General features: G+C 37.7%; 1 protein-coding gene across 1 annotated transcript in view; it reads left to right on the plus strand.

The window, feature by feature from the left end:
• The window catches only part of CUBN (cubilin), a 263,178-nt gene that overhangs the window by 14,283 nt on the left and 223,294 nt on the right, over positions 1–25,601 (plus strand). Inside the window, exons 9-17 of the mRNA XM_053665793.1 lie at positions 549–680; positions 1,560–1,655; positions 6,459–6,577; positions 6,995–7,181; positions 8,303–8,415; positions 11,054–11,288; positions 13,735–13,916; positions 15,721–15,883; positions 16,964–17,151. Of these exons, the coding sequence (XP_053521768.1) occupies positions 549–680; positions 1,560–1,655; positions 6,459–6,577; positions 6,995–7,181; positions 8,303–8,415; positions 11,054–11,288; positions 13,735–13,916; positions 15,721–15,883; positions 16,964–17,151 (1,415 nt within the window). The remainder of the gene's footprint in view (positions 1–548; positions 681–1,559; positions 1,656–6,458; positions 6,578–6,994; positions 7,182–8,302; positions 8,416–11,053; positions 11,289–13,734; positions 13,917–15,720; positions 15,884–16,963; positions 17,152–25,601) is intronic.

Raw genomic sequence — 25,601 nt, forward strand, 5'->3', positions numbered from 1 at the left:
TTGACCACGGGGAGTTTCTTCCCCATGAAACAGTGCAGCGGACATCTGCTTGCCTATATTTCTATATACCGCAGTTTTATCACTGTGGAGTAAGTTTTACACAGTGGAACTGGGAGTCAAAAGGTATGTATTTCAAGAAATTCAATGAATACCACTAGATCTCTTTCCATACAAGTTTTGACTTCTGACTAACAGCATATAAAAGAAGTATCCCATCTGCGCACCTCTTTGCCAGAATATGATTCTAAAAGTTTAAAAGGGTCGAGTCAGGGGGTGCCTGGACAAGGACACTGTGGGGGACGACTGACGGTGGGAGAGGGGCAGTGGGAAGGGCAGGGGAGAGTAACGAGGAAAACGGACAATTGTAACTGAACAATAAAAAATTAAAACATTTTCTTTGCCAATCTGATAAGTAGAGTATATCTCATTTTAATCTATAGTTCCTTTTATTTAATTAAGCCAGTTTTTAAAATATGTTTTTGACTATTTGCTTTTCTTCTTTGTTGACTCATCCATAGAGCTAACTTTTCAAGTCTTTATGTTTCTAGGCTGGCAAGGAAATGGGTATGTTTGCCAAGATCTCGATGAATGTGAGCTCAATAATGGAGGCTGTTCGGTGGCCCCACCTGTTCAGTGTGTGAATACACCTGGGTCTTACCACTGTCAGGCCTGTCCACCAGGTACGACGCCAGATACAGGCAGTTCCATCACAGGGAAACCATACTTTTGAAAACAGAACCTTTTCTTCTATTTTAATATGACTTCTGTCTAAGGAGAGAAACTGAATAGTTAGGAAACTTTTATTTAACTTATGGATTCTGGGCACATTAGTATAACTGTATTATGAGAAAGAAATAAAAAAAGTTGAATATCCAAGGAAGACAACAAATTTAAAAATTGTGAAATAGCCTACCCAGATAATGTAGAATTTGAAATATTTTCTGTGAATCACAGACCTACAGCTCCATTGCCCCCACAAATAATTTATTAGTATAATGTATACATGAAGTGTTTTACATGTAAAGTTGACTAAATAACAGGCACCATAGTAGGCATGTGATATGTGTTAGTTTTCTTTCTCTTCTGGAAATAACTCTTTACTGCTGTTCTCTAATCTAAATTGAGTTACTCTCCAGGAAGTTCAAGGAGTTCAAAAGGATTAACTGAAACACTGTATGTTTCATTAACACAAAACAGCAGTACTTTGGACTTCTACAGTAATTTAGCTTTAAGATCATCAAGTCACTGTAATGTAAAAATGTCTACATTTTTACTCTCGGCACTTTCTAAATCTACAAGTAGTTTCATACACCTTTTATTTTTATTTTGTAATTAGAAACAACCAATAACATTGTTTCTGAAATCAGGTTCCTAATTCTTGTTGTTTTTCTTAATTATGGAATTTTGTGTATGACACTTTAAATTTACATTTTCTATTGGATGGTAGAGGGTCTCTGGTGGGTCTGGTTCATGATACTTGATTCTTGGATTGGGGTTGGGATTCTTCCTCTTCAACGACCTTAACACCCTTTGCCACGCCCCATTCTCCCCGCGATCAGGGTACCAGGGCGACGGAAGAGTGTGCACCCTCATAGACCTCTGCTCCGTCAACAACGGCGGCTGCCACCCGCACGCATCGTGCTCCTCTGTTCTAGGTAATGGCCCCTCGCTCACTCTGCTTTGGGGCATTTTAATATAATCTTAGAAAACAAATCAGCTTTTTATTTTTATTTTATTTATTTATTTTTTTACTGTTTATTTTTATTTTATTTATTTTTTAAATATATTTTATTGATTATGCCATGACAGTTGTTCTATTTCTCCCTTCTTTCCCCTACACCCCCACCTCCACCATTCCCCCCCTTTAGTTTATGACCACATGTCTCAAGTTCTTTAGATTCTATATTTCCCATACTATTCTTGCCCTCCCCCCATCTATTTTCTACCTACCATTTTCTATGCTACTTATTTTCTGTACCTTCTCCCCCCTTCTCCTTCTCCCACTCCCCTGTTGCTAACCCTCCACATGATCTCCATTTCTATGGTTCCGCTCCTGATCTAGCTGTCCACTTAGTTTGCTTTTGTTGTAGGTATGGTTGTTAATAACTGTGAGTTGGCTGTCCTTTCATAGTTCATATTTTTTATCTTCTTTTTCTTAGATAAGCCCCTTTAACATTTCATATAATAAGGGCTTGGTGATGATGAACTCCTTGAATTTGATCTTATCTGAGAAGCACTTTATCTGCCCTCCAATTCTAAATGAAAGCTTTGCTGGATAAAGCAATCTTGGATGTAGGTTTTTGGATTTCATGACTTGGAATACTTCTTTCCAGCCCCTTCTTGCCTGTAAGGTCTCTTTTGAGAAATTGGCTGACAGTCTGATGGGAACTCCTTTGTAGGTGACTGTCCCCTTAGCTCTTGCTGCTTCTAGGATTCTCTCCTTCATTTTAATCTTGGCTAATATAATTATGATGTGCCTTGGTGTGTTCCTTCTCGGGTCCAACTTCTTTGGGACTCTCTGGGCTTCCTGGATTTCCTGGAAGTCTATTTCCTTTGCCAGATTGGGGAAATTCTCCTTTATTATTTGTTCAAATAAGTTTTCCACTTTTGGCTGTTCCTCTTCCCCTTCTGGCACCCCTATAATTCACATGTTGGAACATTTAAAGATGTCCTGGAGGTTCTTAAGCCTCTCCTCATTTTTTTTTTTGAATTCTTGTTCCTTCATTCTTTTCTGTTTGGTCATTTTTTCTTCCTTCTGGTCCACTCCTTTGATTTGAGTCCCAGTTTCCTTTCCATCACTATTGGTTTCCTGTGCATTTCCCTTCATTTCACTTAGTATAGCCTTCATTCGTTCCTCTAATTTGTGACTAAAATTAACCGGTTCTGTGAGCATCTTGATCACCAGTGTTTTTTTTTATTTTTTATTGATTATGCCATTACAGTTGTTCTATTCCCCCCCTTCATTCCCCTCCACCCTACCCTCTCGTCCCCACCATTACCCCCCCCTTTAGTTTATGACCATGTGTCTCAAGTTCTTTAGATTCTATATTTCCCATGCTATTCTTGCCCCCCCATCAATTTTCTATCTATTGTCTATGCTACTTATTTTCTGTACCTTCTCTCCCCTTCTCCTCCTCCCACTCCCCTGTTGCTAACCCTCTTTGAGATCTTCATTTCTATGTTTCCACTCCTGATCTAGCTGTCCTTTCAGTTTGCTTTTGTTTTAGGTGTGGTTGTTAATAACTGTGAGTTTGCTGTCCTTTCACTGTTCATGTTTTTTTAACTTCTTTTTCTTAGATAAGTCCCTTTAACATTTCATATAATAAGGGCTTGGTGATGATGAACTCCTTGAATTTGATCTTATCTGAGAAGCACCTTATCTGTCCTTCCATTCTAAATGAAAGTTTTGCTGGATAGAGCAATCTTGGTTGTAGGTCTTTGGATTTCATGACTTGGAATACTTCTTTCCAGCCCCTTCTTGCCTGTAAGGTCTCTTTTGAGAAATCAGCTGACAGTCTGATAGGAACTCCTTTGTAGGTGACTGTCCCCTTAGCTCTTGCTGCTTCTAGGATTCTCTCCTTCATTTTAATCTTGGCTAATGTAATGATGATGTGCCTTGGTGTGTTCCTTCTTGGGTCCAACTTCTTTGGGACTCTCTGGGCTTCCTGGATTTCCTGGAAGTCTATTTCCTTTGCCAGATTGGGGAAGTTATCCTTTATTATTTGTTCAAATAAGTTTTCCACTGGTGGCTGTGGCTTTCCCCCTTCTGATACCCCTATAATTCGGATGTTGGAGCATTTAAAGATGTCCTGGAGGTTCCTAAGACTCTCCTCATTTTTTTGAATTCTTGCTTCTTCACTCTTTTCTGTTTGGCCATTATTTGCTTTCTTCTGGTCCACTCCATTGATCTGAGTCCCAGTTTCCTTTTCATCCTTATTGGTTTCCTATGCAATTCCATTCATTTCAATTAGTTTCGCCTTCATATGTTTGTCTAATTTGTGGCTATAATCAACCAGTTCTGTGAGCATCCTGATCACCAGTGTTTTAAACTGTGCATTTGAGAGTTTTGCTATTTCTTCATTGCTTAGATTTGTAGGCTCTGGGGCTTTGAGATCTTCCTGAGCTATTTTTGGTCTGTTCTCACCCCTTAAGTATGAGTAGAGGAGCCTTGGACTCTCAGGTCACTGGGTTGTGACGCTATATGTGGGGGCGTGGTCAGAGCAGGGAAATGGCGACCCCTCTGCTGTTTCTTGCTGCTGGGTGAGGAGCAGAGCCTTAGGTGGTTCACCAGGGCGGGGCCACTCAGGTCACTGGGTTATGACGCTGTATGTGGAGGCGGGATCAAAGCAGGGAAATGGCGGTACCCTCTGCTGCCGCTCGCTGTGGGGCCTGCTCAGTCTCGTAGTCTCACCGCCCACTCCCTCGCTTGTCTATCTATGCATGAAAGTGTGACCACAGTCAACCCGCAGCCCTGCTCCCTCGCTGTTTCCCCGCGGTCGGTCGCTTGCTGAGTCGCTTACTAGGTCCAACCCTGTGCCTGGGTTCCATGCGCCCGAGTCCATCTGACCGAGTTTTTCTGTGCAACCCTGCTCTGACAGCTGCTGGTTTCACCCCTCTTACCGGTCAGGCTGAAGAATTTGTTGTTATCAGACTTCTGAAAAGTTCAATTTTCTGTGTTCTGGCTGTGTTTTCTGTTGCTAATATTTAGTTGTCTCTAAACTTGGTTGTGAGAGATAGCACAGCTTCTCCACCTATGCCTCCATCTTGGCGGAAGTCTCTGATCCACAAATCATCTTTTTAAAACCAAATTCCTCTATCCTCAAAATTTTCATTTTGATCTTCAAATAAAAAATTAATCCATGTTATAAATCTATATATTGGGATTTTAAAAAATGCAACAGACTGCTCATTTATGATCTATTCTAATTTAGCGATTACTTTCCAAGATAATTAGTCGGCTAAGTTCATAACTGTATTTCAGCAAGCAGGAAGGAGAAGAGGAAAATGGACATGTCCACTTCCTTTAAGGATACTTTTACTTCTATGCCATTGGCCAGGACTGAGCCTGGTGGCTAACTCTGGCTGCAAGGGAGACTGGGATATGTAGTCTTTATTTCAGGTGCCCATACCCCCCAATTAAAATAAAGAATAAGGGAGGAAAATATGGAGTTTAGGGAGATAAGCAACAGTGCCTGCAATGCTGTGTAAAAGAAGCTTCAGCTCCTATAATTTTTAAAATGTATATCACTAAGCTTTCTCTCAGAAATGTATCAATTTATATACTCACAATAGTATATGAAAATATACATTTACTTCACCCTTAACTATAATGAATACTATTGTTATTTTTTATTGTAGTCAATTTTATAGGCAGAATTTTGACTAAATCATAATTAAGATTTTTGATTACTGACAATTTTTTTCTATTTGTTCATGTCTTTGCTCATTTGCTTTCTTATTGATTTGTAAAATTTTATTATGAACTTATCTGTTTTATATTTCACATCTATTTTTCCTGGCATGTTGTTTTTATTTTTTCATTTTGTGGTGGTATTTTCTGTTTAGAAGTTAAACATTTTATGCCTTCAAAAAGGTAACTATTTTCTGCCTTTAATTAGGCCTTCCCTACCAAACAAACCCTTTAAAAATATTCAAGTATTAATACATGTTCTTTTATATATTTTTTGTTTTATTTTATACATTAAGGTCTTTTATCTTTTTAGGATTTACTTTTATCCATAACATCAAATAGAGATCTAGCTTGTTATTTTTGTCCAAATGGGTGGCTTCTCCCAACTCCATTTATTGAATAATGTATCATATATTTTGCTATTTCAAGATACCACTTTCATTTTTAGTAACACGTTTTATATACCTATATGTATATACATAGAAGAATATATATGTGGACATACACCTGTGATTATTTAAATGTTTACTAAATGATTAACAACATACTATAGTAGTTAAGAGCATGAATTCGGGAAAAAGACTACTGGGATTTTCATTTTTCCCTCTGCTCCACCATCTTCTATCTTTGTCTGCATCTGTAAGTGACGATAATGAAGTACCTGCTTGAAAGGATTAAGTTAGTTAATAGGTGCACAGTGTTTGCAGCAGATGGAACCATCATACTAATCCTCTTTTCTGTTGTCAACCCTTCTGTGATGAGAGACTCCTCTTTTCCTTGGTGTATCTCACATGCGTGTGCAACTCAGGACCATGGCATATGGGCCAGTGTCAATTTGTATGTAAAATGTCAAAGGCATGCTATGCCTTTCTTATTTTTAAGATAAAAATGGAAAAATAAAGATTCTAGTACATTCTCCTTATACCTTGTCTTACCCGCCACTAGAGACTTTGAGCATTTCTTGTCTAGACAAGAAACCCTGAGTTACGTCACTGGGTTTGAATCAAGGAGTCCTTGTATTTACACTTCCACTGTTGTTTCTGAACAGGTTCCTTACCTCTCTGTACGTGCCTCCCGGGATATACTGGAAATGGCTTTGGCCCCAATGGATGTGTGCAACTCAGTAATAGTTGCCTGAGTCGCCCCTGTTTAAATGGACAATGCATCGTGAGTCCTTTATTCTTTCTGAGGAGATAGAGTATTTGAGAATACTTTTAGATTCACATCTATGCAATACATTTTTATGATTTCCTAATTTTAAGGTAATGATTGAGCTTAAGATAAGGAACCATCAATAACTTTCAGATGAAAGGCAGATAATAACTTTAGTGCCCAGGAAAAACTATTGAGTTAATTTTTTTCTCTCAATGATTTACAAAGTAGTAAAACAAAGCTCCAACTTGTACTTCAGTATTTAGCCATCACCAGTTAAATGAATTAATACAGGTTAGGCTACTGGAAGCTGATTGTGGCTCAGCACCTGCTGCGTATATCCTGTACCATCACTTTCCTTTACTATTTGGGCAGATTGGAATTTATTGTCTATCCAGTTGTTTTATGACATTACATTTTTTCTTTCCTTAGGAAACAGTATCCGGTTATCTTTGTAAGTGTGACTCAGGTTGGGCTGGTATCAATTGCACAGAAAACATCAACGAGTGTCTGAGCAACCCGTGTTTGAATGGGGGAACGTGTGTCGATGGCGTTAATGCTTTCAGTTGTGAATGCACACGTTTCTGGACTGGATTTCTCTGTCAGATTCCCCAGCAAGGTATGCTCAGCATTTCTTCTACCACAGTTGCTCACAGCTTAGACTTATCAACATTTAATGTGCTGTACTGCAGAATTCTCAGCTGAACCTACTTTCTTGTCTAGTTGCTTAAATGCTTAGAACTATTTCTTGCAAAAATTGTATAGAATTCATGAGATCAATGTATATCTCAATTTAAGCCAGAGGTACCTTTACCTCAAAGGAAAAAATTGCTGTTTTCATTATGTCCGTTCTGAAAACAAAATATGCTAAGGTATTGTAGTTTTCTAAGTTTGAGTTTTCTCTAGAACAGCCATTTAATTTTCATGACAATATTCCACTTAGTCATGTTACTCCTCTGCTTTAGAATACACTGCTCTCCCCGTTGCCCATGAAATAAAGGTCGGGACTGTTTTCAGTCATCTTCTATAACCAGGCCTCGTCTGTCCCCCTTACTTTACTTTTCATTAGTTCTTTAAACATACTTTCTTTTAACCCAGACATCTTTCCTTACTACCTGACCCCATGTGCTGTCATGACTGTTTCTGCCTTGTTTTTTTATTCCAAATATTTCTCCCTCCAAACCTCTCCAAAAAGATCTGTCCCTCAGGAGTGTGTCACATTCAGTTTCTACCACAAAGCCTCTTAACTTCTCCACTCCTCATTACTGTTCCTGATTCCGAGTCAGCACACTGACTGAGAATTCACTGTGTGTTTAGGACTGTGGTAGACCCTGCGGGGAAATAAGAAAGCATAACATACTGTCTCCACATATTAGCTGCTTATGTTCCAGTGGAGGAGACAAGACTAATACAAAAAATGTAGAGAAGAGACAAGAACTAAAGATGAGAACAAAATGGTGTGGGGCCAAGTATTGCAGAGGTAGAGAGAAAGAACAGGAAGAGGCCAGGAGTTCATGGCAGAGATGAGGAGACACAAAGAGGACTTTGAATAAGAGGCAGGATTTGGGCAGATGTCCAAGGAAAAAGGGGACGGGGGAGAAGAAAGAATGGCAGGGCTTTGTATCGAATGTTAATTACTCAGACTTGTCTAGGTATTTTCTCAGCAGGGTTAGAGCTGCCTCGCCTGCCTCTTCCTCTACGCAGTCTGGAAAGCACACTTCATCTTCTTTTCCTTTGCAGTCTGTGGAGGGTCCCTCTCAGGGGTGATCGGAAGCTTCAGCTACAAGAGCCCCGATGTTGGTTATGTTCATGACATTAACTGCTTCTGGGTAGTTCGAACTGAAGAGAGAAAGGTAAATATAGTGTCTCCTGCCCAGTGTAGGTTTCATTTGTAGATATGCCTCTGTAATATACAGGTAGTACACAAAATACATAGTGATAATTCTTCATTTTTTGAGGATTTACTAAATGTCAGCCTTTGGGCTAGGCAACTTAAGTGCCTTTCTCTAATCATATGGTAACTCTTTGAAATAAGGAATAGTATCCTCATTTTATAGATGAGAATGGAAATTAAAAGAAGTGTACTGATTTTTTAAAAAAACACTCCTAAGCTGATAATTGGACTAATCGGATTTCAGTCATTTGTTTCTGAAGTTCTTGCTTTGTCCAGTGTGGATGATTCTCTACATCGGTGGCTCAACTGCAAGCCAGTGATTTGCAGAGACGTGTTCTTACTGAGACAGTAGTGTTTGAAGATGATCACCCCATGATGTTGGTTATTGTGCAAAAATGGGAACTGCTATTAAGAAGATTTTCTTATCAGTGTCTTCTCTGAGCCACTGCCTGTGCCAAAGTCCTATGCTAATTGTTCCACAGATTATATCATTGTATTTTTAACTGTAATAACCCTCAAAGATAGGAATTATCTATATATTGTCAGTTTACATATAAGGAAGTAGAGCCAAGGACAGTGGAGAACTTCATCCAGACGTTATGTGGTTTGTAAGTGGCACGTGGTCACTTGAACTTGGACCATTCAACATCAGTGATTCTGAACCTGAACTGCTGTACAATCTCCAAATTAAGATCTGAACCTGAGGTTTATAATGCTTTTATCCCCAATATTTATTATTCAACTTCCCCAAATATTTATTTTTCAGCTAGCTCTTAGGCTCATTGTAATAATGTTGTACTTCTGAACAGATATGATTTTCCCTTGAAATACTGTTAACTTTTTCCCGCAATATTGCAGAGGTCATTGTACAAGGTCAGGAAACATTTTTCTTCTGTTGAGGAAGGAGAACTCTTTGGAGTCAGTAACCCACAATAGAATAAGCTCCAAAATCAATTTCCCAGTGATTATGTTATGTGAATTTCCTTCCTTCCATTTAGTTTTCATGAATTCTATTTCCTGACATTGAAAACAACTTTCCTTCAAAAAATTTTGTGAAAATTTTTGATATTTTTAAAGAAAATTTATGCCGTCTTTCTTTATTATTGTGATTCTATATATTTCTATCCCCAAACACAATTTACATATTATAGTGAAAATTATGTAGAAATCAGGATAGCTGAATTCATGAACATTTGTTTTATTTTTATTAAAAATACTTCAAGGGCAAACATGATGTAATGTTGGGTAACAGATATTAAAAATACCCTATTACGAATTTCGAAACTATTCTGACTATTCATCCTTTTTCACTAGACTAATGCTGTTGTGGTTTTATATCATAATGAAAATTAAATTGAACAGCCTTCTTTTGGTTCTTTGATCTAAATGAAGTCAGTACAAGATCTTTTACATGTAATTAACTATAGTACTGTATTTTTCTGTGTATTCTAACATTTTAACTTATAAACACACTTTTGTGTTTATTTTCTCCTACTTATATGCTCAGAACTCTGCAGTACTTTTGCCCATTCTCTGCTTTCATTGCTTATCTCTTATGATATGCAACACCAAAGACAGCAGACTTTACACATGCCTCCACCAGCCTACTCAGTCTATACTTGAGGTTGTCAGTCTGTGCTGAGCATCAGTAATCTGGGTGAAAGATTCAGAGGTCCCCAAGCAATCAGTATCTCTGGGGTCAGTGATGAATATCTGGTGTGGGCTACATGTTATTCAGGCGATCAAGAAATTAATTCTTGTGAATGATAATATTAATCAGTTAAATTTAATTGATTAATGGACTATTAAGTCCATTAAATTTAACTGTTAAGTCCATTGTTTCCCTCCCCCATGGGGAGGACGTAAGAGGAAACCACACATTGATGTTTCTCTCCCTCTCTTTCTCCTTCCCTTCCCCTTTCTGTAAAAAGTAAATAAAACCTTAAAAAAAAGAAATCTAGGCAAATCTATGTCATTAACCCATTGGAATTTAAAATTTCAGTTATGCTGGAACGAATGACATCTTAGAGATCTGCTGAACAGCATAGTGTCTATAGTTAATAACACAGTATTCTGCACTGCAAAATTTGTCAAGAGAGTAGATTATGTTCTTACTATAAAAATTGAAAGACACGGAGAGAGAGAGAGAGAAGGAAAGGAGGAGCGGTGGATATATCCATCACATTGATTGTTGTGATGGTTTCACAGGTGTCCATGTATGTCCAAACTCATGAAATTTTACACATTAAATATGTGCTGCTCTTGGTGTATTGATTTTACCTCAATATAGCTGTAAAATCTATTTAATTAACATTAAGATTTTTGCGTAATTGGTTATGTATTTGGAGGGAAAAATAGATGGAATCGTACCTCTCACATTTTGATATATGTTGGTATTAGCTGAAGATAAGTCCAAGTAATTTTTAGCATAAGTCATTTAACCAATAGAATCCTCATATGTATGTGTGAATACTTAGGAAGTTTTAGATATATCTTTTAAAAGTGACTCACTATAAATGCTTCCTAATTAGTGGGAGACATGCTTTAGAATTAACACCCACTTGAAAAATAATCTCTTGTGACCTTTATACTTTTAGGTGCTGCGTATCACTTTCACTTTTTTCCAGTTGGAATCAGTGAGCAATTGTCCACATGAGTTTCTTCAGATTCATGATGGAGATTCCTCTGCAGCATATCAGCTTGGAAGATTCTGTGGCTCCAGCCCCCCCCATGAACTCCTCAGCAGTGACAATGCTCTCTATTTCCATTTCTATTCTGAACATTTAAGAAGCGAGAGAGGCTTTACAATAAGATGGGAAACACAGCAACCAGGTAGGTATAAACATGGAGAAAAAGGAAGCAATATCTTGAGGTTATTAAATTTCTTGATCAATATTTAACTTTTAGATACATTAGATGTTTGAAGATCCAGTGTTATATAATGTCTTTATATCAATCTACAGTGAATATATATTTGACTTTGTGTTCAGAAATAATAAAATGTGGATGAAATTGAAGGGATTAAAAGACATGAGTTTTAATGGGTCTCTTATGAAATTATCCAACAGCATTTTTTAAAATGTTCTTCTTTTTTAAAATTTTTTTATTTATTTTTAGAGAGAGGAAGGGAGGGAGAAAGAGAGGGAGAGAAACATTAATGTGTGGTTGCTTCCAATGCACTCCCTCTCAGGGGCCTGGCCCACAGCCCAGGCATGTGCCCTAGACTGGGATTCAAACCTGTGACCGTTTGGTTCACAGCCTGGCACTCAGTCCACTGAGCCACAGCAGCCAGGACCCCAATAGCATTTTTATAATCTCAACAAGTAATTTACTGCAGGGGTGTTACCTAGGACACTGACCACTCCTTCCCTTAGTATTTCTTATCTTAATGACTATCTGATAATTTGTTTTTTGTGGTCTATTTAAAACTTTTTTTTTTACTATGTGATTTTTAAACATATAAAAATAGAAAAAACAGTGCATCAAAACTCCAATTTGTTTATAAATAAATCTGTGGAACTGTTTCTCAAATTTCCCATTTTTTTTCTGTTGGTCTATTTATCCATCCTCGTGCCACATTGGCTTCATTAATGAAACTTGAAGTCTGGCTGTATGAATTCTCTAACTTGTTCTTTTAAAACATGCTAGGTCCTTGACATTTCCGTATAAATGTTAGAATCAACTTGTCGATTTCCTGCACAGTCTGCTGGGATGTTGTTAGCAACGCACTGTGTCCAGAATCAACTTGAAAAGAAATGACTTGTTAAAAATTTTCACTCTATCAATCCATGAACTTGGATGATCTCTGTATGGATGGATTTAGGTCTCTATTAATTTACCTTAGCAGTGGTTTATGATGTTGGTGTTTACTTATTCCACATCTCTCGTTACTTTTATCCAGATATTTGATATTTTATATTATTGTTAAATGACATTATTTTTCTAAGATTTACTTTTATATTTGTATCCTTATTATAAATCAGGTTGAACATCTTTTCATATGTATTTTAAAGGCTATTTGAAGTTTTTCAGTGAACTTGGTTTATATCCCTATTTTTTAAAAAGCTCTTCATAGGTTAGGAATTTAATTCTTTGTAGTGTATATTGCATTTTTCCCACTTTGCCATTACCATGTTACTTTACTTATGGTGCTATCTATTTTTTAACCATATGGTAATTTTTTAAGTACTAAGTTTTGAAAAACTCTCTTCTTCTGAGCAACTGAGATGGTTTCTCATCATAAACAGTGAGAATCATGTATCTAATTTGTTTCACTTTTTGCGTTGGCAGCAAAAATTTTGTCTAAATAACCTGCATAACCATGTAAATCTCCTATCTTGTATATTTGAAATGTCATAGTATTTAATTATTTTCTAATTTATATTTATGGCTGTCTAGATTTTTATTTAGTGTTTTTATTTTTTGATTTTGCAGTGGCACTTCTAATAAGCCGCCACTGGTTTTCTGTTAAGTAAGTGTGGGTATTAATAAAGAAGAGATTCTCTAGTCATTGATAAGCAGCTCCGCAGGGCCGGTGGGGTGCAGTGGAGGCGGTGGCGGAGTCCGTGTCAGAAAGCCCCGCCCAGGCCTGCACTCGCTCCGTCCATGGGGCAGTGGCTCAGCGGCCAGAGACAGTTGAATTTCTCCCCCCGTAAAATGGAAGTTTTAACTGTATCAGTGTTAAGAAACCTCAAATGAAAGTTGATCGGGTTTGTAGGAAGACATAGGGACTGACAGAATTTGTAGCATTTTTGAAGAATTAATGTACAGCCCCGACTGGTATGCCTCAGCGGATTAGGAGTCATCCCACAAACTGAATCAAACCCACATGGGTTCGATTCCTGGTCAGCGCATATACTTATGTTGCGGGTCAGGTGCCCAGCTGGGGGCACGCAAGGAGCAGCTGGTCGCTTGGTGTTTCTCTCACACATCGATGTTTCTCTCCCTCTCTTTCTCCTCTTTAAGAATAAATAAATAAAATCTTTAAAAAATTAATGTACAGAATGACTGTCCCTCAAAGTTTAAAAAGTGAATCTATCATCCCATTAGCACTGCATTTTAAATCATATAATCATATGATAGCTGATAAGTGTAAAGCTCAGTGCATAGGTGATTTATTTATTAATGTTTATAGCTTTATCAAACAAGAAAACTGAAAGCCTTGTTTAAAACGACAGTTATTTAAGTGAAGCGGTTCTTCTCACAGCAAGGGCTATGATAATTCCATGGGACTTGTAGCTTGCACAAAATGTAAAGTTACTGTTCTTTCTTCTTTTAGAATGTGGAGGTATACTGACTGGTACTTATGGGTCTATTAAGTCTCCGGGGTACCCAGGAAACTACCCCCCAGGGAGAGACTGTGTCTGGAAAGTCATAACCAGCCCTGGCCTTCTGATAACGTTTACTTTTGGGACCTTGAGTCTGGAGCACCATAACAACTGCAGCAAAGATTATCTCGAGGTAAACAATTGCATTTAGATAGAACGTATTATGATATGATTAGAACTCAGGGAACTATGGTGTGGTGACGCCCAGGGATGGCCACAATGTATTAGTAAAAATTGGATGTATTCTTCAACAGGCAGCTAATGTCTAAGTCTTACTCAGTCCTTTTTCTTCATTGTGCCAGATTGTTACTTCTTCTGAGTTCCATTTGGATCTTGCTTTATTCCCTGGAAGCTCAGTGCACAGGGAATCGCATAATTACTGAAATAATCCCTCTGTAATGGCTATCTTCTCCAATGCAGATTTAAATCTCCAGTTGTGTGTGGTCAACTGCTAAGGTATTTTACGAAATGACCTTAGTGTTCCATGAAGAAAAACAGTAGTGGTTGTGTTGAAAGGAATTGATAAACCAGGAGCCTTGCTGGAATGTATCGAGACATTGTCATTGGGAAGAGTGGAGTCAGCTTGTGTCCCGCCTGCTTACCATTAATAAACAATTAAAATGTGGGAAAAGAAGAGTCTGTTATAGTCTAATACCATAGGCATATAGGCATATAAAAATATGCGCTCCACATTGTAAGCTGAGAGATCATTGAGAAGATTGAGTTCTTATGTTGTTTCTGTCTTATCACCATCAACCTCAGTGCCCTTTGCAGTAGTGACAGGAGTCAATATGCTTTTCCAAGTCCATTAGAGAAGAGTATGATTCTGTGGAATTATTCATGAGGATGGAAGGGCGGGAGTGTCAAACAGGGGTCTCCACAGGTTAAAGTCTCCGTAATGTGGCCGCTGTAATGGACTTGGCACCTCTGGGAATGGCTGCCTGGAAGAGCACCCTCTCCCTGGAAAATTTTGTGCAGATAACCTTTTGAATGTTGACATTAAAGTGAACTTTCTTGAAATTAACTTTCAATACATTTTATCAAATTAAAATTATCTTTTCAATTCTGCAGATTAATTCAGATGTTCATAATAGAAAGTATCAATCACTCTGACAATATTTAAAGGCCTCTCATTTCTCAGTAAGCTCTAATATTTCAAGGAATGAGTTAAAGAGAGTAATGCTGCCTTATAACTTTGTGACAATGGTAAAAGTGATTTGAATGGACAAAATTGGCCACATTAAAATACTATTCAGTCCTTTGCTGCCTTGGTGTTCTATGTGATACCCAGTTTGCAATTATGACACAATTACAGAGAAGTTAACATGATTATTTCGTAGGTTAAAAACCAACAGTTAAAAAAGGATTTGATTTCTAAGGTCACATCATTATCGTTGTGGCACTTGATTACTATTAACGTTGTGTCTTTTAAATTTCATTCATCCCTCCTTCCGTTGTTGCTAATCTGACTTCACTTCCTTTCACCTCTGGTCCTCCCCAAAGCAAGCTGTGAATCCGTCGGTGTGGCTAGCATTCCTTCTTCTAAGGAATATATTAGAAGAAGGAATATACTTTCTTTGTATATATTCATTTTCTTCTTTTAGATAACTAGCAACTCACAATTTTTAAAAAATAGCTGGGAAGAAAGCCTAGGAGAGAAAACATTGAGATCAGTAACATTGTGAGAAAAATTCAAAGTATATGTCCAGCCTCTGAACTGGAATTCAGACAGAAGATAAGGCATCAGGGATGGCGGGAGAAGGGAACTACCCTTTACTGAGCCCCCGGCTTGTGGTAGACACCTGTGAGAATGGAAAACCTCCCGGAGCCATTACTTCTAAACGATGGGTTTTCTGAATCAATGTACAAAATCACTCGGTTTGTTACAATTTGTCCATTAGAGCTTAATGATTCATTTTTTTTGGTGGTTGTTTTAGATTCGAGATGGTCCTTTGAGTCAGGATCCTATTCTCGGGAAGTTCTGCACCACGCTGTCTGCCCCACCACTCCAGAGCACAGGTCCCTTTGCCAGAGTTCATTTTCATTCTGACAACCAGGTTACTGACCAGGGCTTCCATATCACCTACTTAACATCACCATGTAAGTAACCTGACGGCGGGGAGCCTGATATGAATGTGAAGGATAGTGCTTTGCTTATAGCTGATTTATTTTTAGTGTGATAGTGCAGATGACTGATTTTCTTAGACTAATAACATGTGTTCATAAATATTTTTGTCATAGTTCCAGAAGTTGTTTTCCTTTGTCTTCCCAATATTCCATTTTCAATGCTGTAACATCCCTCTGTTCCTAAATTATGGGGTCCATTTTATGGTAAGTATACGTGAGGCACTTAAAATTAAATGATTCACACATCAGTTTCCTAGCTGTTGTTTAGTGTTTTGTTGAGAGAGATGTTGTTCATGAGAGAAATATAGTCTGTTTTGAAATATGTCAGATTTTATAGCTAGCATGCCTTTAATTTGCATTGATACCTTAAAATAAACCAACATCCCAAACAAAAAGAATCCAATGAAATGCTCTACGATTTTTATTGTAGGGCTATAGAAGATTTTGTTCCTAGTGTACCTCACGGTGCCTTGATGAGAATTCACAGGAAAAACATCATTTAAGTCTCAGCACCAGGAAATAAACAGGGACATCTTTTTACTGGTCCCCTTTCTCTGTTTACTTTTGCTTAAGGCTGAGTCAGCAAATGACCTGTAATTTCTGCAGTCCACACCTGTTTTCTGTGTGTATCAACTTTCCCCGGACTGCATCTTGCTATTCTCTATCCATTATTCTTTTAATCTGATTCATTTGTCTAGTTGTACATTTTATGTTGTTACATGTGTATTAAAAGCAGACTCAGATCTTTTTGGAATGAAGGAGATTATAAATATATTTAAAAAGCAATTTGTAGAAGAGGATGTTAGATTGGAATTTAGATTACACATCTCTACATCCATTTCTTTAGGTACAACATGGCCATCCCACAAACACACGTCAAACTGAAAATCTTATAATCAGATATGGTGTATAAATATGTAAACCCGTATAGGGTGAATAAAGTGCATATACCATCATGTGTGTTTGTGTATAAGTTTTTCAAAATTGTATCCAATACCTGGGAGCCAGAGGAATGTCCATCCACATGACCTTCTCCTTTTCCATTCTCTTCAGCGGATCCGCCTTGTGGAGGGAACTACACAGACCCAGAGGGTCTTCTCTCTCTTGATTTGTCTGGACCTTTTACTCACCACCAACATTGCGTCTATATCATAAACCAGCCCCTGGGAGAACAAATACAGATCAACTTCACCCATGTAGAGCTGGAAGGCCAGAGTGGCTGCTCTCAGAGTTACATCGAGGTAACTGTTAACTACGTATTGGGTGGCTCTTAGATGGTATTTTTGGAGAACATAAAAATGTTCTAAAGAGCACTGGTTTTCAAATGGTAGCTGGGATGATCTGGGTGTTAGAAAAGCCATTCTCTACCCTATTTTAGACAGACTGAGTCAGTGCCTTGGGGGCGGGCTGGCCATCTATCTTTTAACAGACCCTCCAGGTAATTCTGAGTCAGGTGGGAGTCTGTGAACAACAGTTCTAGAGAGGATGGGAGACTTTGCCAAAAAGAGATCTATGGATGGTGAAAGAGGAGATTGGTGATGGAATACCAAAGGACAAAAATGAAAGCTGACACAAGAAACTCATAAAAATGCTAAATCATAAGCAATTAAATTGAGCTCTGATAACTAAGGTGACTTCGAATAAGTAAGAACAATAGGGTTTACTAATGGGATACAGATTTCAGGATCCTCCAGGACAATTTTATTTATGAGAAAACTCAACACAGAGAAGTAAAAACATTTGTCTGGGTGAGCTAGTTAGTCAGTGGCACAGAGTTAAGTTAAAGCACCGAAAAACTCTTGTTTTAAAATTTAGACTTTTTTCTTCATTCATTCTGCTTCCTCTCCTCTGAAAACCTTTAATTCTGATTTGAGTGTGTAATAATTATAACAAAAATATCTGAAACAAAAGGCAGTTTCTCTTTATCTGGCTTAGTATTTCTTTTGCTTAATTATTGATCAAGCCACAAATTGAGGTGCTGAGCAAGAGAAACAAAACACTTTTTGCTGGATGCAACCATTTTGTATAAACTCAGAGAGGCTGTGACGATTTTGTTTGCTCATGTAGGTTAAACCAATTCATGTTACTAGGAAAAACCTAACCCCTTGCACTTTCTCCTTCACATGAGAAAGGAAGCAGTGTTTTAGTAGCACACAGTCTGGACTTAGCAGAAGAATGGGGTACATTGGCTAAAGCACAACAGCAATATTTTTTTATATTGAGATTTTTGTCTCAGATAGTGAGGTGAATGTGTATATTCATTCAATTTATGTTTTCTAAAGTCTCTTATAAAGTGTACTGAAGTTTTATGCTGAGGAGCAATTTTAGATATTTTTATGTAAATAAAAATTAAATTTCCAACTTTTTTTTTCACTTAGCAGTAAAAGTAGCTTGCACTTAAAGAGTACTTATGCAGCAGGTGCTATTTAAGACTTTAAAATACTGTAGTAGATTAAGTAGATAGCAATTACTGGTATCTTACTGCCTGTTGGGAATGGTATATGCTTTCCATGAATTAATTCACCGAATCTTTGCAGCAACCGTCATTCCTGTTTTCCTAACAGGAAACGGAGGCTTAGAGAAGTTGTTACTTGCCCGTGGTTACATGTCTGGGGAGTGAGGGAACCAGGAGTTGGACTTCATAGTTCCAGGAGTGCTGTTCTCCAGTAAGGACAGAAACGCAATAGTGTGGCTGTGACTGAAAAAGGTGGCTTGCCTTCCTTGTGGAGGGACCTCGTGTGGATTCCCAATTTTATAATTGGCCCCCTGGTCACAGGACTATACCATGGCACCAAGAACAATGGTTTTCTCAGACCAGCAAAAATGTAACTAATTTTCAGGGAAATCTGAGTACCTTTCCATTAGGTTCTTTATGATGATTCTAATGGCTCACAGGAGTCATCAAAGCATCTGAAATGATATACCCTCTCTGACTGTGCAGTACACTTTAATTGAATTTCACTAAGGAGTTACATGAACTCATAATTGTTCAGAAAACTTATCAGAAAAAAATCATGAAAGATAAAACTTGGGTAAAACATTTTGGCAGAATGTTTTGTAGCCAGGAAGGGATTAGAGTTAATTTCTTACTTAAGTTCAGTCATTTGATGACTGTATGGCCTTGGACAATTCTTTATCTGGATGCTGCAGATCCTACTTTCATAAGATGCCCTACCTGTTCCTCCAGCCTTCCTGAGGATAAATCAAAGAAATGAATGATAAAAGAAGCTTAAAGAATGAAAAACATTATGAAATGCAACATTTTCCCAAGCCAAATTCAAACTCTTGCCTTGGACTTGCCAGTTGAGAGACAGCTGACGACACCCTTTCCTGGGGGGCACTGACGTATCTTACTCTGATGTGCACACACACCTAGTCCTGACCAAGCTTCCCTCGATGGTTTTTGATGAAAAAAATAAAAGAGTTCTATTGTTAGAAGGACAGGTCATGTATAGTCATGTGAATAATTGGGTGGACTTTTCCATGTCCTTGACCATCCATCCGAAGGGCATACAGCCAATTGATTTGTAGGATTTTAGCACCATCAGGAGCCTCAGTGGTCATCTGATCTGGAAACTGAGGTCACAAAGTTCAAACTCTCATTATTGTCACAGTAGGATTTAGATGTATCTCCCTGGGATTCTAGATAGACATATATTGACTTAAGTCATAGTTCTTACCATTGAATCATGTCTATCTGTTGGGATAATTTGTGAACTAAGCCCACTTTATACAAAGTACATCGATTTTTATTTGTATCCTTTAGACAGTGGGCATGAAAGAAGGTGATACCTAATACAAATGACATTATTGTGACTCAATACATTGTTCCCCAAAATGGTGGTTTTATTTTTAAAAGGTATACCCGAAAAGTGAAATGTTTAAGCAAAGAAAAAAAAAAAAGAATAATGGTATTTCAGATACATTGGTGGTTTGGAGGGGAGTTGACTGCCATTTACTAACTCTGTTTGTGACAGAGTGAATACAGTGAAAACTTTTGGAGGAGTGAAGAACAAAGAGGGGATTCCAGAGAGATGTGAATTTTGTTTTGGTGTGACTGGATGTACTTCTAGAACCCCAGATCTAGATGTGGTCCAGATAGCTGTTCCCATATGAATGTATCCTTAAAATGTGTGGTTTTGAAAGACTTACTTTTTTGCTCAGTAAGGGAGCTCCATAATAATTTGAGAATTAAATTTAACTACAAAAGATAATAAATGTGGTATTGCTCAGGTCCATATCTTTTTCCTTTTAACAAGAAGCACATATTTATGTATTAATCATTGAATTTAATATATTTCTTTCAACTAAATTTTCTACTGCTAAAAGCACACATTGCCCTTGGGTGGTGTGATGTGAGTGTAACAAGAACAGAGCACCCATTCTATCATCTGTTTTTGTCTAAGAGAGCTTTTATATTAATGAAAATAGTATTACATGGAAACATGATAAAGAAATTCAACTCCATTTTACTAAAGGGACGATATTTAACATCAGAAAGCCTCAGTTTCCTCACCTGTAGTAGGAACAGTATCACTCTTCTTAGAAGCATTAAAAGAGGTCATTCATTCATTTGTTCATTCTTTATGTTTTTACCAAACAACTTAGACACCAAGAACTGTGCTAGATGGGTATGTAAAATAGATAGGTATTAAAGCATGTAAGCACACAGATACATAATTTTGAGTAGGGAAAAATATGAAGGAAAGAAGCAGTACTATGAGAGAATAACGGGGCTATTGACTTTAGTTGAATGGCCAGAGGTAGCTTCCCTCAGGATGTGGCATTTGAGGCCTGGAACTGTGAAGTATTAGAGTAGTTAGCATTGCAAAGAACCAAGAGAAGGAGGAATCCAGGCTAGAGGTGCCAACGCAGGCTTGGAGACTTAACTGAGGAAAAACTTGATAAAATCCAAGAATTGAAAATAGATTAGTGTGACTGGAATCACAAAGGAGAGGAGGAAACAGACAAGAGTTTGGTAGGAGTTTGATCTTTTATAGCTTTGTAACTGTGGATAGAGAATTTAGCTTTGCTAAATGAAAAGGGAACAATTAGAATGTTCTTAGTGCATTGCTTCACATACCAGGAAATAACTATGAAAAATGATGATGATGATGATGATGATGATGATGACGATGACGACAGGGAGGAGAAGGTGATACACCAAAGTTTGAAATCATGTAGGATCAAACTTCTATGCAAAACTAGACAAGTATTTCTGGATATAGATAAGCAGATTTTTAAAACATCAGATAAAGGATAAGTTTATTGATAGAGATGTTAGAGGGGGTACTGTCTCATGAGGCAAAAGAAGCTTTAAAATTTTAACTATGAAATCATGGGAAATAATAATAAATACTGAAGTATAACAACCTAAGAAAATAAATTTTAGTCATCTCTTATCCCTCACCATTCATTCTCTTGTTTTGAGTGGTGTCACATTCCCTTGCCTGTGCACCCACATTAACCCAAGGCTAGTCTCCAGGGTCATCCTTATTTTACATAAGGGTATTTCATTTCAACCCAAAGCTCACTTCATGAGAAGCCACAGGTTAAACACTACCGTATGGCAGGGTTCTGTTTTCAACCCTTGGTTGGGTCAAGCCCAGGTGACAGCACATTTGGCTTGCTTTAAATTAAAATTTAATACTAAAATAGATTTTTGAAATTACTCTGTAAAAACAAATTTGGGTACATAGCAGATAAGAGCAAATTAACTCATGCGTTGGTGACTTTGGAACTTGATCCATTGCAGATGTTAAAGCTTCCCACACTGACTGGGCTCTAGATTTCACTTTTAAAATTATAGATAAGTTGTGCTTTTCTGGCCCAGTTAATTTTAGTTCTTGCTACAGGCTCAAAGTCATGGGTCACAGGTTATAAATTGGGTCTCTGGGCCTGAAACAATCAGTGTTTACTAGATGAATAAGGTGATGATCAGTGGGAAATCTGCATCTGGTCGGCAGAACACCAGAACATTGAATTGGTCCTTGTCATTTCTTTGCATGTGAGATCCACTATAAAGAATGGATTTGATGTGATACTACAAGTGACTCTGGCACCTGACTTCTTAAGAAAGGCTCTGTTATTTTAAAACATGTTCAAATGACTCATCTTTCTCTAGATGATACTCCAATAACAAGTGCTCAATAACAATATAACAAATCAAGAACAGTAACAAAAATTTCTGCGTCTTAAAACAATGTCCATTCACTCTTTGTTCATGTTAGCCTTGGTTGGGGGTCAGTAGCAGCTCCTTTGATCTGTTCTCTGCCCCATTGGACCCCAGAACCCAGGCTCTTGGTCCTGTGAGCAGGGTCAGTAAGAGATCATTGAATAACGAACTGACTCCCAAAGCTTCTACTTGGAAACTGTCCATCACTGCTGCTCATATTCTGTGAATAAAGCAAGCCCTGTGGCCAAATCAGTGGGCAGGCTAAGTCTTTATTTTCCATGGGGAGACACTGTAAGTCACATGGCCGTGAGCATAGGGAAATAATACAGTCTATTCCAGTGCACAGGCACAAAGGGAAGAAGGTTTTTGGGGAGGATAAGGGGTAGGGGGAAGGGGGATTGCAAATTCTTAAGTCCTAGAATATTGAATGCAAGATGTGTGCTACAAAAGTATTTGGGGTCACTTTAGAACATTTAATGAATTTTATTTGAATGTCTCTTTCAAAGAGGTTGTGGTTAAGGTATTGCTATGTCTGGGATCCAGAGAGAATACTGGCTTTCAGAATTAATGAGGTTTCATTTTCACACAGAGAGAAACCGCAGCCAAAATCAATTGTGCCTGTAGGTTTAGAGCCCTCGAGAACTGTAAGTTCCTCTGCAAACATTTGGACTGCAGCTGCCATTCTCCTTGCTAGTGCCCTTGAATTTCATTAGTGAGGCCCAGGGGAATGGCCCACTTGAGCTGATTCTGATGATGTTGGCTGTTTTTCTTCTTCCTTGTCATCTACTAATGGGCAAAATAGAAAAGAGACTACGCTCTTAGCAGAAGCCAATGGAACTCTGGAGAATTAGAAAGCAGGAAGATATCTTACTCTGTGTTTCATGCTTTCTGGCTTCTAAAAACTATCTGCATCCTACCCTGCCTTAAAATTAGTGAATCAGCAAGTATTCTAAATACCTGTTTATACAGTTTTGCATTGAGGTGCTTACGCAGATGCTGAGATTTGCTTCTTTCAGAGCTTTGCTGGGTGGTTAGAGAGATATTTAGCATACCTTGACAACAGTGTGCAACGAATTTGTGTCACAGCTCACAGAAGGGAGCTGGTGTGGTGTGAGTCAGTGGAGAGGCATGTGACTTTTCATGTCTCTGTGAGGCTATCATATGGCTGTGCCATAATTGATTTAATCACCCTTCTATTATTAGACATTTGGAATATTTTATTTCATGTTGCTATAGAACCTACTTTGATGTGGATCTTTGTGTATCTGCCTGTATCTCAAATGATTTCCTTATGGGAGTGTGTTAGAGGGTCCAAAACTAAGAACATTTTGAAGACTCTTGGCACACACTGTCCAATTATTTTCCAGAAATTTATACTTCCACCAGTTACAGATAAGAGTAACTGTGCTACTATATCCCTGGCAGCTTGGAGTATCATACATTAAAAATCTTCCCTCTACTGCCTGTTCCCCTTGGCCTGGATAATCCTTTAAATCTTTTTAAAGGTTTTTCTGCCTGGAAGTATCCCATAATCCCTTGTATGAATTCAGAGTTCTTGGTTGAGTGGAGGGTTCTTTATACTTTAAGATCTTTTTATATCGCCCTTTCACTGTTGTGAAATGAAACCCATAGATGATATAACCTCAATATGCACATTTCTATAAAAATGTGAAGTTATAAGGATAAAGTTTAGGATAAATAAATTAAAAACTTTGTATTTATTTTACTACGTTAAAAGCCTGGGCAGGATGCCCCTAACAAAGCGAAAGCAGTAAACTGTTCCCTGAGTCACTGTGAGTGCCAGGCCACAAACCGGGCTGACGTGGCCAGGGAGGTCGGTGACAAACTTTCTGAAATGGTGACTAGCTCTTGGCAGATTTCCAGAACAACAACAATAACGACAAAGAACTTCTCTTGATTTACACTTGAGTTGGAATTCTGGAAAATTCAGTGTGTATTATAATTGGACAAATATATTTTGTGTTCACCAAGTAAGAGAGAACTAGATTCTATACTTGGTAGTAGAACTGTCGCTTATATGAACGTCACACAGGACATAGGCGAGACCTTGTTGTATGTGACTGTCTCCCACATTTCAGGGTATTTTGTATTTTTGGTCCCCAGCCAGAAAATGCCAGTAGTACCCCACCACTGTTGTGTTAATAATTAAAACAAAAACAAAAAATGCCTTCACAGATTTCCAAAATCCCTAATTATGATTCCTATTGAGAACCACTGTAGAACAATAATAGAACACCCCGCACTTTTTCAAACATGGTGGTCATGGTTTAGAGCAAATAAAAGTGGGCTTGCTTGTCGTAAGTTCCTTGAAAATAGTGACCCTTTCACAGTGCTCTCCCCAGCAAAAGGGGTCGGCAGTTATTGATGCCTTGACAGCGCTCATCAAGGGAATGAGTTAATATTTAGATGACTAGATCTTCCAAAATAATTCTCTGTGAGGAGTAGGTTGTATATCCATGGAATAATTTCAAATTTTGGTGAGGAAGCTCTTGTGTTAGGACTAACAATAGTCCACATTTTCTATTAGTAAGCATTTGGCTAGGGGGTTCACACTATTGTCTTGTCTGTTTGCTTCGACAACTCCTTGAGCTAGGCTTAGACTCACGACCTCGTTCCAGGATATTAAGTGAGGAGTTCTGTGACGGAGATGGGCATGGAGCCCAGGTCCACGTGGCTCATAGGTAGTGGTCACGGCCACTGTGCTGTAAGATATTTACTATTGATTAGAACAAGTGGTCTTTATTATATGAACAACATTTTCTTTTGATCCTAACTTTCTAAGTTTGCTTTGTAATAAATAAGATGCTAACAAACTTTTTGACATCTGCGGAGATATTTGGTTTATCTTATCAAACCTATTGTTGAGCTGAATTTGTAATTTGTCATTTCAGGCAATCATTACATTACATTTATTTTCATATTTGATTTGGTATATAAGCCTAACAATGGTGTGAACTTGTTTTTCTACAGCTGGGATTAGGGTTCTTGTTTCTGTTAATAAGTGAGATAGGTACATAGTTTCTATTTGTATTTATTTCAGGACTTGGTAAAAGGATTCTAAGAAAAATTAGTCAGGAATCATTCCATGTTTGAGGGTACCTTAGAACGAGTTATATATGGGAATTATCTGCTCCTTAAAAGTTTAACTTACCAAGGAAAGCATATTCTGTGATAATGTTTTCAATTTTACCTATGCCTTCTTGTCTATTCAAATTTTAGTTTTCTTCTCCTTGAGATAATTTTAGTAATTTATATTTTTCTGGAAATAACTCTTTCAAGCATTCAACAATATTAACATAGAATTATACATAGAATTATCATATTAGACAAATTTCTCAGTATCTGCATTCATATCATCTTTGTCATTTTTAATTTTGTGTCTCATGCTTCTTTTTTCTTTACTTTCTTTTATCTGTATTACCAAATATATGTGTTTATATTCTCACGTTCTAACCTTCTTTGAAAAACAGTTCTTGAATATATTCATGAATTCTT

The sequence above is a fragment of the Artibeus jamaicensis genome, unplaced genomic scaffold (assembly GCF_021234435.1).
Source record: "Artibeus jamaicensis isolate MK-2021 breed Jamaican fruit bat unplaced genomic scaffold, CSHL_Jam_final contig_426, whole genome shotgun sequence".
NCBI lineage: Eukaryota > Metazoa > Chordata > Mammalia > Chiroptera > Phyllostomidae > Artibeus > Artibeus jamaicensis.